Genomic DNA, 15753 nt, shown 5'->3' with positions numbered 1-15753 from the left:
TTTGTAGTATTTTGACTATAATACTACATTTCCCAGCATCCTTCCTATAGTGCGCATGCGCAATGCAGTGGTCAGAAGGTGTATCGAAAACCATCACAAAACTTTATTGAAGCGGGACAGGGTGGAAGTGAGCTCGGTGATCCTAGGAGGGGAAGTGAGGCTGCTGATATGGCGGACCCGGCGGCACAGACCTCCGCGCAGCCCCGGCTTCAGCAAGCGCAGTCCGGCGGCCCGGCAGGATCCAACCCGAACGCCGGAGCCGGGAGCAACGACCCGGCCCGACCAGGCCTCAGTCAGCAGCAGTGGTCCAGCCAGAAGAAAGCCCAAGTCCGCTCGTTTCCGCGGGCAAAAAAGCTGGAGAAACTCGGAGTGTTTTCCTCCTGCAAGGTAACCGAGAGCTCGGCTCATAACAATAGAGCGAGTGTCCGGGCCTGTCATGTGTCTCCGCTATAGTAACAGCCTGCAATCTAATCACGTTGTTTCCTGGTACAAATGCAATCCAAACTCGTCTTTATAAAGTATTAAAAGCCTAAAGATGATTAGAGGTTAGAAAGTAAAAACACATGACTAGGAAAACCTAAAGAATAAAAAATGAATCATATTTCTAGTGTAACGTACTCTTCTCTATGCAGAATATTTGTGCAAAAATACTGTTAAAATGGGTAGCTTAATAGGTTTTAAACAGCATATAGTGTGATATTAGTCTACGGTGGTTAACTAAGTAGGTTTTTAAAACATGTACCACACATTTGATATTTTCAGTATATCTTATTGTTTTATGTTATGTTGTCACCTCTGCATTACTATAAAGCAAAACGTTTTGACAGCATGAACCTGATGCCCTCTATCATCATTGACTGTTCCTTAAATCACATCTGTGTTCTCTTATCACAGGCGAATGATGCTTGCAAATGTAATGGATGGAAGAACCCCAATCCACCGACAGCCGCTCGTATGGAGCTCCAGCAGCAGGCAGCCAGTCTGACGGAGGCCTGCCGGAGCTGTGGACACTCTTTGGGTAAGATGAATGCCTCTATGTCACTGTATGACTATATATGGTATCATCCAAGTAGGCTGGTCCAGAATTATAATGCGCAACAGTGCCCAAATCTTTTTTAGTTGCCTTGTTTCTGGAAGTATTTTGTTTTTGAAATGTCAAAAAAATCATGAACCAAGCCAACCAGCTATGAGGTGAACTTAAACATTACAAACTGTGGTTTAAACAAAGTAGGTGAAAATCAGATAAAAAAAGGCAAGACTGTGTAGTTAATGGTTTTAATGAGGCAAAGAACTACGATTTGTCATTGCAAAAGACAGTCAAATTCACAATGACCGTTACAGTTTAAGTCAAAAGTTTACAGAATCTGCAAAATTGTAATTATTTTACCAAAATAAGAGGGATCTTACAAAAATGCATGCTGTTTTTTATTTGGTACTGATGTGAATAAGATATTAAACATAAAAGATGAAGAGAAAATAGTAGTTAAATTGATAAAAAAATGACCCCGTTCAAAAGTTTACATACACTTGATTAAAAAATACTGTGTTACTTGAACAGCTGTGAAAATTATTATTATTTTTTTTAGTGGAAGTTGTTCATGAGTCCCATGTTTGTCCTAAACAGTTAAACTGTCCGCTGTTCTTCAGAAAAATCCTTCAGGTCACATGAATTCTTTGGTTTTTCTGCATGTTTGTTTTTTTAAACCCTGTATGATTTTGAGATCCATCTTTTCTCATGGAGGACAACTGAGGGACTTGTTAATGCTAAAAAAAACAAAGAATTTGTGGGTCCTGAAGCAATTCATTTTGAAGAACAGCAGACAGTTTAACTGTTCAGGACAAGCAAGGGACTCATGAACAACTATCACTAACCAAAAACAAAAAAAAAGCTGTGGGTCATTCAGGTTTTAAACAGGGTCATTTTTATAAAATTAACTTATTTTCTCTTGTGGATTATATGTAAACAACTTTTTTGTGAAATATCTTATTCAGGTCAGTACTAAATAAAAAACAGCATACATTCTGTATGGTCCCTCTTATTTTGGTAAAATAATTAACGTTTTGCAGATTCTGCAAGGGGTATGTAAACTTTTGACTTGAACTGTAGTTTGAGAATGTAGGGAAACTGACATAATTTCTACATAAAAACTACATTCTTTTACATCACTTCTTTGGTTGGTGGAAATTTCTTTGCATAATTATGGGTAATTGTGTTTATCATCAGGGTTGTCAACAACAGCATGTTACTCTCAATAGGTTTTTAAAGGTTTATAAATTATGGTTTAAATCAATTTCTCTAGGGAGAAAATGTATGAGATTTTTGCTTCAGGACTTTGGCACTGTATGGCTTATATGGACAGATACTTGAAAGTCTGCAGGGTTAAGCACAGCAAATTGTCTAATTAAGAAATATGCAAAAAATAATAATAAAAAGTCACTGAAATGAAAAGAAGTAAGGTGTAGCAAATATCACTCTAAATAGACTATTTCAAAGGTATACATTATGCAAACCAGAGATGAGCATAAATATAACCTTTGTGGATATACAGGACACTATTTGTTAACTGTGTAGTTTACATCTTATTGTTGTTCACATTCTTTAGCTGAACATGTGTCTCACCTGGAAAATGTGTCTGAGGAGGAAATTAACCGATTGTTGGGGATGGTGGTGGATGTGGAGAATCTCTTTATGTCTGTGCACAAAGAAGAAGACACAGACACCAAGCAAGTCTACTTTTATTTGTTCAAGGTAAACAGACAGATGAGATCTGCTTCCTTCAAAGTGCAAACACGCCCAAGATGAGTTACTAACATGTTAAAAAGCCTCTAAGATGTCTGTGTTTATCTCTTAGCTGAATAGTTCACATTTTTACCTGTGTTGTTTTGGTGACACTGTTTTTTTTTTCTTAGTTGCTGAGGAAGTGTATTCTGCAGATGGGAAAGCCAGTGGTGGAAGGCTCTCTCGGTAGCCCTCCCTTTGAGAAACCCAACATAGAACAAGTACGTGTGTGTCTTGTGTATAAGAAAGGTGGTAAAAAGCTTTCTGGCAGTCACAAAATGCCAGGGACATTTGTTGTTTAATGCAGGTCATTATTGTTGTGTGAGTTGTTCTGCACTCAAGATCTCTTTCTCTCTCTCTGTCTGTCTGTCTGTCTCAGGGGGTGCTGAACTTTGTCCAGTATAAATTCAGTCATTTGGCTCCTAAGGAGAGGCAGACCATGTATGAGCTCAGTAAGATGTTCACTCTCTGTCTGAATTACTGGAAGCTGGAGACCCCGTCACAGTTCCGTCAGAGGGCCCAGAAAGAGGATGCGGCCGCCTACAAAGTCGATTATACTAGGTTTGTGCGTTATATTGTAAATAAGTGTATGTTTGTATGTTATATAATATAGATGCTGTAAGAAGTGCACTCTAACTAGTTGTCAGAAAAAAATGATGATCAAAAGAGTGATGATTTCACTCTTTTGAAGTAAGGCCTGCTACATCATATGTCAGTGATATTTTTTGTGAATTTTGTAATAAAATTAATTATTCAAAAAAAAAACCCAGAAAACAGTCTAAATTGACAGAAAATTTTTGAAAAAAAAAATTATACATTTAATTTAAAAAGTTGAAAATGCAGTTTCACTGTCACAGGAATAAATTACATTTTAAATTGAAAACATTAATTTTAAATTGTAATAACTCACAGTAGTTCTGTTTTTACTGTATTTATTTTGATTTTTGGTTAAAGACTTTAAAGGAGTACTTCACTTTCAGAACAAAAATTTACAGATAATGTACTCACCCCCCTTGTCATCCAAGATGTTCATGTCTTTCTTTCTTCAGTTGTAAGGAAATTATGTTTTTTGAGGAAAACATTTCAGGATTTCTCTGCATATATGGTGCCCCCGAGTTTGAACTTCCAAAATGCAGCTTCAAATGGCTCTAAACGACCAAAACCGCAGAAAGAAGGGTCTTATCTAGCAAAACGATCTGTTATTTTCTAAAAAAAAAAAGTTACAATTTGTATACTCTTTAAACTCTTGTCTTGTCTAGCTTTGTGTGTACTCTGTGTAAAGATTAAAACATATATAAATAAATATAAATGTTTTCAGAAAATAAAAAGTATATAAAAAATATAAATGTTTTTAGAAAATAACCGATTGTTTCACTAGATAAGACCCTTCTTCCTCGGCTGGGATCATTTAGAGCCCTTTGAAGCTGCATTTAAACTGCATTTTAGAAGTTCAAACTTGGGGGCACCATTGAAGTCCATTATATGGAGAGAAATCCTGAAATGTTTTCCTCAAAAAAAAACAAAAAACATAATTTCTTTACAACTGAAGAAAGAAAGACATGAACATCTTGGATGACAAGGGGGTGAGTACATTATCTGTACATTTTTGTTCTGAAAGTGAACTTCTCCTTTAAGATGTCCACATCAAAAGAATTTTATAAAAGTGGTTTTATGTCCGTAGAAAGAACATTAAATGTTAGGGATGTAACGGTATCAAAACTTCACGGTACGGTATGAATGGCACGGTACGGTATTTATTGAATCATTTACAGAAAAAACAAAACTAATGAAGAGAATCGAAAAAAGTGCCAGAAGTGTTTATTAAACAGTTTACATGAACACTGAACATATCAATGGCATACAAATTAGCCATCTATCTGTAAACTTTGAAACAGAAACTTAAATTTTTAAATTTTAGTAACAAAAAATTATTAAAGCATGTAAAAAACAGTCAAATCAGTTTAGCTGAATGAGTTGTCTGAATCTAGTTGTCTGCTTGAAATAAGATTTTTTTTCTTACCCCATTGGCAGATTATTTAGCTTGTTTTAAACAAAAACTCACTTAATTTTGACTTGTTTTTACTATAAACAAGACAATTATTTTTACTTGTCTAGAAAATCATTCTTGATTTAAGAATTTTTAGATATTTTGGCTGGAAACAAGACAAAATTTTAAGTAAGAAAAGCATTTTTTGCAGTGCAGTAGGCTCTCATGCCTTTCTTTCGCATTACATCTTTATTAAAAACAATCCTTTAAAGAACTTTTCTACCTGGACAAGTGCATCTATTATGTTGCCTAGTTTATTTAAACACCTTTCCTTATTTTAAACATAGCCAAAAAGCCACGTGTTGACTGTGAAACACAGTAGACTTCATTTATATGCATTTATGGTACATTTCCGTGTCAATCCATGTTCATTTTTACAGCGAACAATGCACTGTAACATTAATTAAGCGCATACAGCGCAGCAAAAAATAGATTCGGTGCCGAAACGATCGCTGCACTGCTGCAAAGGCACCGCTTCTAGGACGTACTGCCGGACAGCGTGAACGCTCTAATCCGTTAACATGGGTGCTGAAAAGAATACGTAACGCATACGCACTTCAGACGGAGCAGGTTCGACCATTTCCATCTCTTTTCCTTGCTGCTACAGTCTGTAGCGACAACAGACCGCAAAGGATGATGGCCACGCCTGGGCTGATGGGAAATGTAGTTCCCGCTACCTCCCGTTCGCTCCATTCGCCTGAGCAGACTTTTCTCAGAAGACCTATCGTTTTATCGAGTCATGCGACCACGGTAGAATCGAAAAAAATTGTTATTGCGGTATGACGGTATTTACAATACCGTTACAACCCTATTAAATGTAAGTATAGTGTCTACTTTTAAGGTTTCAAATTAGTGTTTGGAGAATAAAATGTCACAATTAGGCTGAAATAATGTTCCATTGTCATTCAATGTAACACAATATACATGTAAAACAAAATGCTTATTGTGACTTGTACATATTAAAATATATAAAAGAATAAGGGAGCATATTGCATTTTATTGTGGTTTAAATGAGTAAGAAATTCTTACTGACAAATGGGCAAAACATAGGATAGTGGCAAATGTAGAATTACAGCTTAGTATTTGGGGTGAAAGTAATTTGTCTTTTAATGTCATAAGTAGATTTTTGTTGTAAATATGTCTGACAAGATTGCTACACTGAATGACATTTTAGTGTTTGTCTTCTGTAAATTAGGGAAAAAATGTGTGATTTATTTTTTGCTCAGAAAAACAAAAATGCAATTAAATTAAATTGGAAAAACAACAATTTAAAGCAGTATGACCCTTTTTGTCTTTGACCCTTATGCAAAATGCAGTCTTGATAAGAGATTTCTTCCAAAAACATTAAAATATTAAACAGAACTTTTTGAACAGTAGTGTATATGAAAAAAAAAATGATAAAGTTTCATTAGTAAAGTGGTGACAAATGATTAGAACACTAGTATTTTCATCAGCTAAAGATGGTTTTAAGTCAATTATTTCTATCTTTTGCTGTAGTGTGTCAGTAGAAAATATCATTTTACATTTCCAAACATTCATTTTGCCAAACATTGAGATTTTTGTTTGCACAAGGAGTCTGACAACAGCCAGTGCTCCACATAGAGATCTGATCTCATCATCATCTGTCTGTCTGGAATGATATGACGAAACAGAACAAACTGAGACAGACTAAATCCAGAAAACTGTGGCAACGTCTCCAAGATGCTTTAAGAAACATACCTGCAAAGTTACAGTACTGTTAAAAGTTTTAGACACTTGTGTAAAAGTGCTGTAAAATGAGGATGCTGTCAAAAAATGTCATAAATAGATCAATGAACTTCTATTAACTAAATTAAATAGACATTTGCTATGACCACCCTTTGCGTTAAAAGCAGCTTTTGCCCTAGGTGCACTTGCACATAGTTTTTCAGATAGCTTTGCAGGAAGGTTTCCTGAAGCATCTTGGAGATGTTCCCACAGTTCTTCTGGTTTTAGTCGGTCTCAGTTTGTTGTTTCTACATGTCATTTCAGACAAACTAGATGATGATGAGATCAGATCTCAGTGTGGCTGTTGTCAGACTCCTTGTGCAAACAAAAATCTTACTGGATTATTACAATTAATGGCAAAATGAATGTTTGAAAATGTAAACTGATGTTTCCTACTGACACACTACAGCAAAAGATGAAAACAACTGACTTAAAACCATTTTTAGCTGCTGAAAATACTAGTGTTCTAATCATTTTGGCCACAACTGTATAATTTAATGTGTATGTGCCAATACAATAACAGTTTTGTGAATTAGTGTTTTTTGTGTATGTGTTTCAGGTGGCTGTGTTACTGTCACGTTCCTCAGAGTAATGACAGTTTGCCCCGATACGAGACCTGTCATGTGTTCGGCCGCAGTCTGCTGAAGTCAATCTTCACTGTTACCCGCAGACAGTTACTGGAGAAGTTCAGGGTGGAGAAAGACAAACTCCCACCAGAGAAACGCACTCTGATCCTCACACACTTCCCCAAGTAAGATCCAATAACATCTGATCAATACATACTCCAGCACCTTCACTCTTGCATAGTGTAATTGAGTATGTGTGTGTCTGTTTGTGGACCAGGTTTCTTTCCATGTTGGAAGAAGAAATCTATGGAGAGAACTCTCCTATTTGGGAGGCAGATTTCACCATGCCAGCCTCAGAGGGGACACAGCTGGGGCATCAAACAGGTGTGTGTTGAAGTTGTTATTAAGGATGAGAATTTAGAGTAATTTTGTAATGTAACAACAACTTACTCAAATTAAATTTATAGGGAAAAAAACAAGCATGACATACAGTACCAGTCAAAAGTTTTTGAACAGATTTTTAATGTTTCTGCTCACCAAGCCTGCATGTATTTGATCCAACGTACAGCAAAAGCAGTAAAAATTTTAGATAGTTTTACTATTCAAAATAACTGTTTTCTATTTGAATTTATTTTAAAATGTAATTTATTCCTGTGATCAAAGCAACATTTTTAGGATCATTACTCCAGTCTTCAGTGTAACAAGATCCTTCAAATCCTTCAGGATTCTTTGATGAATAGAAAGATCCAAAGATCAGCGTTTATCTGAAATAAAAAGCTTTTGTAACGTTATACACTATACAGTTCAAAAGCTTGGAGCTTGGAGCTTTTGGAAACTATAGAAATTAACGACACGATTTGTGTCCCACCTTAGTGTCTTTGGAATGGTCTGTTTGAAAACAAGAAGTGATGCTATTCTGTGTATCAATGTGCAGTTGTAATATGTCATAAAACAATTCTTATGGCACATATACAACATAATAGAACATAATAATTAATCTTCCAGTTTGTTTGCCACCATAGAGACCTAGCATTAGCTTTGGACTATGTTCCTTCAAATCCCTTTTCTCTCTGTCTCTCCTAGTGCTGAGTCCAGTCTCAGTGTCTGGCTCTCCTCTCAGTAAAGGCAGCAGTGGTTCTGCTCTGGGTGTTACAGGTTTGGACGTAGCTTCCTCTGAACCAGTAACCGGTAAGAAGATCCTGTTGTAGAATTATTTATTGTGCACTCTATATATATATATGCATTAGACTAATTAATAAGGTCAAAGATCATGGCAATCATTCTGTGATTTATTGTCTCTCAGGAGAGAAGCGAAAGCTTCCTGAGGCACTGACTCTGGAGGATGCCAAGCGGATCCGAGTTATGGGTGACATTCCCATGGAACTGGTCAATGAAGTCATGAAGACCATTACAGACCCTGCTGCCATGCTGGGTCCAGAGGTCAGAGTTCATCACACACTTAAAAGTGCACTAAGCGATTGATATTTGAAAGCACCAAAATGGCACATAAGCATATTCAAAAAAGACCCAAAACAGTTAAGTTGTGAAACAATGCAAAATCAACGTTGCTCACCCATCAAAAAGAAACAACACGACCTCAATGTCCGATTCGAGCCCTTCCTGCTCCTTGAGCTCTCTCCACCGCTGAACAGCTGCTCCGATATTTGCGCGGGTCCTACCGCTTTCCTGACCGTAACCCTTCTTTTTAATGTTTCTTTCCTCTGATATTTTACTCTATTTTTTTTATCTAATTCTCTATCTATAGTCGATCTGCTAATATCTATTCTGTGCACTCAAATTGAGCGCTCTCTTCTCCCTATCATTGTTAGACACGCCCTTTACTGCTGATTGGCTACAAGTGTTTTGGGACACGGTCCGACATTGTAGTCGAAAGCGTTTTTTTTTTTTTATTGCTTAGTGCACCTTAAAGATGGCTTTAAAAGTATAGTTCACAGAAAAATTTAAATTTGATAAATTTACTCAGGCCATCAAAGATGTAGATCTGAGTTTGTTTCTTCATCTGAAAAGATTTGGAGAAATTTAGTATTACATCAGTTGCTCACCAATGGATCCTTAATTCTGACAGCACCCATTCACTGCAGACGACCCACTGGTGAGCAACTGATGTGATGCTAGATTTCTCTAATATGATAAAGAAACAACCTCATCTACATCTTCAATGGCCTTCAAGTAAACAAAGTTGATAATAAAATTTTCATTTTTTGGTTCAAGAGTTCCTTAACTGGCAAGTTCACCCAAAAATGAATATTCTGTCATTAATTACTCACCCTCATGTCGTTCCAAACCCGTAAGACCTTTGTTCATCTTCAGAACACAAAATGAGATATTTTTGATGAAATCCAAGAGCTTTCTTACCCTGCATAGACAACAACACAACTGACACGTTCAAGGCCCAGAAAGGTAGTAAGGACAGCATTAAAATAGTCCAGTGAGTGGTTCAACTGCAGTGTTACGAAGCTACGAGAATACTTTTTGTCCGCAAAAAAAAACAACTGTGTCAGTCTTCGAGTTAAGACGCGAGAAGAAATTACAATTGAACCACTGATGTCACATAGACCTCCATAGACATTTTGTGTTCTGAAGATGAACGAAGGTCTTACGGGTTTGAAACATCATGAGGGCATGTAGGGAATAGGGTATAGGGGGCGATTTCGGATACAGCCCTAGTCTCATGCATTGTGATTTGTTTGCTGGTTTCCCAGACTAGTCTGTTGTCGGCAAACGCAGCTCGTGACGAGACGGCTCGTCTGGAGGAGAGGAGAGGCATCATTGAGTTCCATGTGATTGGTAACTCTCTCTCTCAGAAGTCCAATAAGAAGATTCTAATGTGGCTCGTGGGCCTGCAAAATGTTTTCTCCCATCAGCTTCCCCGCATGCCCAAGGAGTACATCACACGTCTTGTGTTTGACCCGTAAGTCCACAGCGACCCCTTGGTTTTTCCATAGCACCCACAACTTTCCTCAAACTTTGTCTTCCAAGCCTCCACCTCAGCCTCTTTTGACCCTGTGTCCTCTGTGTGACCTCAGGAAGCACAAGACTTTGGCTCTGATTAAAGATGGACGTGTGATTGGAGGGATCTGCTTCAGGATGTTCCCCACTCAGGGATTCACAGAGATCGTCTTCTGTGCGGTCACCTCAAACGAGCAGGTCAAGGTATGGAGACTACGCCTAAGACCTAAGGGCCTCAGCAAATGTCCAAGTCTTATTTTTATTGAAGAACATAGTGTAAAAATTAATTAAAGGATTAGTTCACTCCAGAATGAAAAATTTACTCACCCCATGTCATCCGAGAATGTTCATGTCTTTCTTTTTTAAGGTCAAAAAGAAATTAAGGTTTTTGAGGAAAACATTCCAGGATTCTTCTCTATATAGTGGACTTCAATGGAGATCAACAAGTTGAAGGACCCTTATTCCTCAGCTGGGATCCGGTAGAGCCCTTTGAAGCTGCATTGAAACCTTCGAACATTCGTCCCCATGAAAGTCCACTATATGGAGAAAAGTCCTGGAATGATTTCCTCAAAAATCTTAATTTATTTACTACAGAAAGAAAGACATTAAAGTGTACATAAACAGCTCTTTTGTTAATTTATTGATGATTTTGTTTGTGTGTTTGTGCATGTTTAGGGCTATGGCACACACCTGATGAATCATCTTAAGGAGTACCACATCAAGCACGGCATTCTGTACTTCCTCACTTACGCTGACGAATATGCCATCGGCTATTTCAAAAAACAGGTACAGCTCCAGCCACTTGGCTACAGACGTTTTCATTTTGTTTTTCCACTGCACAGCTTCACCTGTTGAACCCTCGTTCTGTCTGTAGGGCTTCTCCAAAGACATCAAAGTGCCGAAGAGCCGATACCTTGGTTACATCAAAGACTATGAGGGAGCCACGCTAATGGAGTGCGAGCTCAATCCCAGAATACCTTACACCGAACTCTCACACATCATAAAGCGGCAGAAAGAGGTGAGGGTGCACAGATCTGCCCTGCTGCTGGAGAGGAATAAAATTGTCTTATCCAGTGGTATTACATTGTGTATTGGTGTATATGTGACCACTCAAATGGGGTCCATTTTGTGAAACTGAGATTTATATATCATCTGAAAGCTAAATAAATAAGCTTTCCATTGATGTATGGTTTGTTAGGACAGTATTTGGCCGAGATACAACTATTTGGAAATCTGGAATCTGAGGGTGCAAAAAAAAATCGAAATATTGAGAAAATCGCCTTTAAAGTTGTGAAGTAGTATTACTAATTAAAAATTAGGTTTTGTTATATTTACAGTAGGAAATTTACAAAATATCTTAATGGAACAAAATTTTTCCCCTAAAATCCTAATGATTTTGGGCATAAAAGAAAAATTGCTAATTTTGATCCATACAAATGTATTGTTGGCTATTGCCACAAATATATGTTACTTACAACATTTATGCTTTTGTGGTCCAGGGTCACATGATTTTTGGAGGGTGAATGTTTGGTTTTTGTTTTTTTTTCTATAAATTGGCTGAACACATTAACCTTTTGTCAGGTTGTCTGCATGTCTCACAGAAAGGCAAGGCAGCCAGGCTTTGTTATATGACTATGGGTTTGTTGTTGTCTGCTGTAGATCATCAAGAAACTGATTGAGAGGAAACAGAATCAGATCAGGAAAGTGTATCCAGGTCTCACCTGCTTTAAAGAGGGTGTGCGGCAGATTCCTGTGGAGAGTATACCAGGCATCAGTAAGTGTGTGCTCGTGTCTTAATAGGAGATATGATGCACGTAACACAATTTTTCCATTCACACACTCTCTCTGTGCTGTTTTTTTTTTTTTTCTTGAGGAGAGACTGGTTGGAAACCTACTGCCAAGGAGAAAAGGTCAGAGGAGAATTTATGCATATTTATTCTAAATCTTATACCATCTGTGTGTCTGTTTTAGATCATAGAGGAATTGCATCTCACCGATGATTTACAGTGATACCATGTGTACACTTTAAAAGTTTGGGCTCAGTAAAATTAAAAAAATAATAATACATTTATTCAGCAAGAATGCATTAAATTGACAAATCTTTTGTAATATTCAAATAAATGCTCTTCTTTTGAACTTTTAATTGATCAAATAATCCTAAAGAAATGCACCATCATCAAAAATACATTGATCATAATAAGTAATGAATCTTGAGAAGCAAATCAGCTTCTTAGAATGGTTTCTGAAGGATCATGTGACACTGTAGAATAAGTTAAACTAACGTTCAAAAGTTTGGGATCAGTAAAATTTGTAATGTGTTTTTAAAAACTCTCTTCTGCACATCAAGGCTGCATTTATTTGATCAAAAATACAAAAAAACGTCATATTGTGAAATATTATTGGATTTTAAAATAATGGTTTTCTATTTTAACATTTTAAAGTTTATATTTAAGTCTTCATTGTCACATGATTCTTCAGAAATCATTCTAATATGCTGATTTATTATCAATGTTGGTAATAATATAATATAATATAATAATATAATAATAAAATATTTTTTTGGAACCTGTGATTTTGTCAGGATTCTTTGATGAATAAAACATTAAAAAGAACGACATTTATTTAAAATAGAAATCTTTTGTAACAGTATACACTACTGTTCAAAACTTTAAGGTGAGTAATTTTTTTCTTTTATTTTTTCTTTTAAGAAATTAGTACTACTAAAATTCAGCTTTTCATCAAAGGAATAAATCATATTTTAAAGTACATTGAAATAGAGTATTTTAAATTGTAATAATATTTCACAATATTACAGTTTTTTTCTATATTTTTAAAAACATTAAAAATCATACTGATCCCAAACTTTTAAATAGAAGCGTACATTGTACATTTAAAATACATTGCAATAGAAATTTTCAATTGTATTATATTAAATTTTTTCTTTATTTTTGCAGCCTTCATGAGCATAATAAACATCTTCTATCTAAATCTTCTAAAAAAAAAATTACTGACCGCAATTGTGTAGCTGTGTACAGGTTTTTTTAATGACAGTTGAGACAATTTAACAGTAATTCAGTATTTTTAATTGGAATGCAAACTATATTTAACATTTTTTTATATATATATATATATATAAAAGCATGTTTAAGTGTGATTTATTACAATTATTAAGCTGTTTTTCTGCACATTACTTTATACAGTCAAGCCCGAAATTATTCATACCCCTGGCAAATTCTGACTTAAAGTTACTTTTATTCAACCAGCAAGTTTTTTTTTTGGACCGGAAATGACAGAGGCTTCTCCCAAAAGTTAATAAGACGACGTACAAGCAAGGATGCTTTAGAACAGCTTGGACTATTTGGAATGGTACAGAACTTTGGATTTTCCCATAGACTGACAGTTTGCAAAGGGTATGAATAATTTTGGGCTTGCCACTTTTTGTTCAAATGTAAATAAAAGATGAGTAATAATTTTTTCCACAGTGATGCCTCTTGTACATCGTCTTATCTTCTGGGAGACGTCTGCGTCATTTCTAATAAAAAAAAACTTGCTGGTGGAATAAAAGTAACTTTAAGTCAGAATTTACCAAGGGTATGAATTATTTCAGGCTTGATTGTAAATCTGCATATATTTAAGACTAATAGCACACTTGGTCACTTTGTGTGTGATATATAAGATAGGCCAGTCTTAGTTAGTAGCCACTGGGGAGTAACTTTTGTGCTTGCAAAAAAACATTTTTACTTGCTTTTGGTGTTTAATGACTTATTTTTGAACCCTATGTGTATCCATCATTCTCTCTTATTCTGTCTCTGCAGTAAAGAGCTGAAAGATCCAGATCTGCTCTACAACATGCTAAAGAATCTACTTGCACAGATTAAAGTAAGTCCCACGTTCATTTCAGTACATTAACTATGTAATATTCGGCTATGTTCTTACCACCTCTTATGTGTGTGTAAACAGACGCATCCAGATGCCTGGCCTTTCATGGAGCCAGTGAAGAAATCTGAAGCTCCAGACTATTATGAAGTCATCCGATTCCCCATTGGTAGGTCTGCGTATACAATAATGAGATGTAACTATTCTGAAGAGCCGCTATTGAATTAGCCGAACAAGCTAGACAATATTCATCAGTAAAAGTCTATAGACTCTGAACAACAGCAAGTTGCATCCAATTAAATAAACCTCTCCTCCTCCTCAGACTTGAAAACGATGACAGAGCGTCTGAAGAACCGCTATTATGTGACAAAAAAGCTGTTCATCGCCGACCTGCAGAGAGTGATCACGAACTGCAGAGAGTACAACCCTCCAGACAGCGAGTACTGCAAGTGTGCCAACACACTGGAGAAGTTTTTCTACTTTAAACTGAAAGAGGCCGGGCTCATTGACAAGTAACGGGCATCTAGTCTAGGACAAGGGACCAGTTAGATACTATAGAGAGTTTGGTCACATACATGTTTAATTTGGATGACTGACATCCAAACTTGTTGAAAGTTGCTGCTTTCTGTTACTTTTTTTCTTCCTTATACAGTATAGTTCTAAAACTCAAGGTTATATTCGTGTGTATGACTCTGCTGTGCCAGTGCATTAAGGGAAAATGAAAAGTGAAAGTGTTGGATGTGGGCGTTAGCTTAGACAGAAATCACTAATAGCAGTTCTGTTTTTCTTTCTCATGCGCCAATAAATGAATGACTCACGAACAGCGCAAGCTGTTGCCCAACATACTGTATACAAATATTCGGTTGTGTAACAAAGTCTTATCCTGCGAAATTTCCTGACCTGAAATGCTGCAGCCAAAGACGGACAATGTTTGGCCTCTGGTGATGATGCCGCCATTCTCTGCCAAAGCTGTTTGAAACAGCCGGTTAGTCATGTACAGGACGTGCCTATTCAATATAAATCTAATGAATATGAGGGAAAAATAAGGTGTTTTGAGTTGAGTTCCGTCAGTGGTTTTCATTGAAGAAAAGATGGCTCATTCCTTGACAGATCACTTCCAGTAACAATAGTCCGTGTTTTTGTTCTCCTGGGAAATTACTGCTGTCCACTTGGCTTTGTCGGTGTCGTCATGAAGTGTTTATCTATGTTTGCAAGCCAATATTTGTCTTCTTCAAAAGCTTTCAGTGTGTCATGACCCCAGGGCGTAACCGTTCACCATTTTTGCAACCTGCTTTTTACACCCATTTGGGACCAGGAGCAACTATTTCCATTTCAGTCATAACTGCAAAACACTTTTGTCTGCTACTACCTAAATTTCCAAATATGTATGTTTTCTCTGCTGGCGCATGTTCTTTGCTAGTTTGCCGTTCACACACATGGAGCAGGACAGCTGTTTGGGCATTTACTTGAATCATGACTTTGATGAACTGCTGCAATGTTGATGTATTATCAGGGTTCTTTATTTTTGGTTTTACTGTGGGACACTGATGAACCTGTCATGAAGAGGACACACCGGTGTGCTTGAAAGCGGTTGGCCATGGATACATTTGGAAGATGCATGTAAATTGCTATGGCTCTGTGTACTATAATTTTCTTTCTTTTTTTTTTTGAAAATAAACAGTTTTTTAAAAAGTCTGCTGCAGAGAAGATTTGTAGATTTGAGTTTTACATTTCTGATGCATACAATTTCAGAGATTATCAGAATCATA

The 15753-nt window shown here is 36.5% G+C and overlaps 1 protein-coding gene across 1 annotated transcript; it reads left to right on the top strand.

The window, feature by feature from the left end:
- The first annotated feature begins 117 nt into the window (after positions 1–117).
- kat2a (K(lysine) acetyltransferase 2A) lies at positions 118–15679 on the top strand. Its single transcript, XM_073833266.1, has 18 exons — positions 118–387; positions 895–1018; positions 2604–2749; positions 2911–3000; positions 3159–3340; positions 7132–7323; positions 7416–7522; positions 8222–8326; positions 8442–8578; positions 9862–10070; positions 10186–10312; positions 10784–10894; positions 10983–11126; positions 11768–11882; positions 11982–12018; positions 13924–13987; positions 14069–14153; positions 14307–15679. Exons 1-18 carry the CDS (start codon positions 169–171, stop codon positions 14498–14500), a joined length of 2388 nt encoding a protein of 795 aa, XP_073689367.1. The 5' UTR covers positions 118–168; the 3' UTR covers positions 14501–15679.
- The last annotated feature ends 74 nt before the right edge of the window (positions 15680–15753 follow it).

Source organism: Garra rufa, chromosome 1 (genome assembly GCF_049309525.1).
Source record: "Garra rufa chromosome 1, GarRuf1.0, whole genome shotgun sequence".
Taxonomy (NCBI): Eukaryota; Metazoa; Chordata; class Actinopteri; order Cypriniformes; family Cyprinidae; genus Garra; species Garra rufa.
Note: the sequence above shows the minus strand (reverse complement) of the source record. Positions and strands in the feature narration are given on the sequence as shown.

Coding starts and splice junctions, on each gene's coding strand:
- kat2a (XM_073833266.1), top strand. CDS start 169: ATGGCGGACCCGGCGGCACAGACCTCCGCGCAGCCCCGGCTTCAGCAA. Junction 1,019..2,603: donor GAGCTGTGGACACTCTTTGG/GTAAGATGAATG, acceptor CACATTCTTTAG/CTGAACATGTGTCTCACCTG. Junction 13,988..14,068: donor ATCTACTTGCACAGATTAAA/GTAAGTCCCACG, acceptor GTGTGTAAACAG/ACGCATCCAGATGCCTGGCC.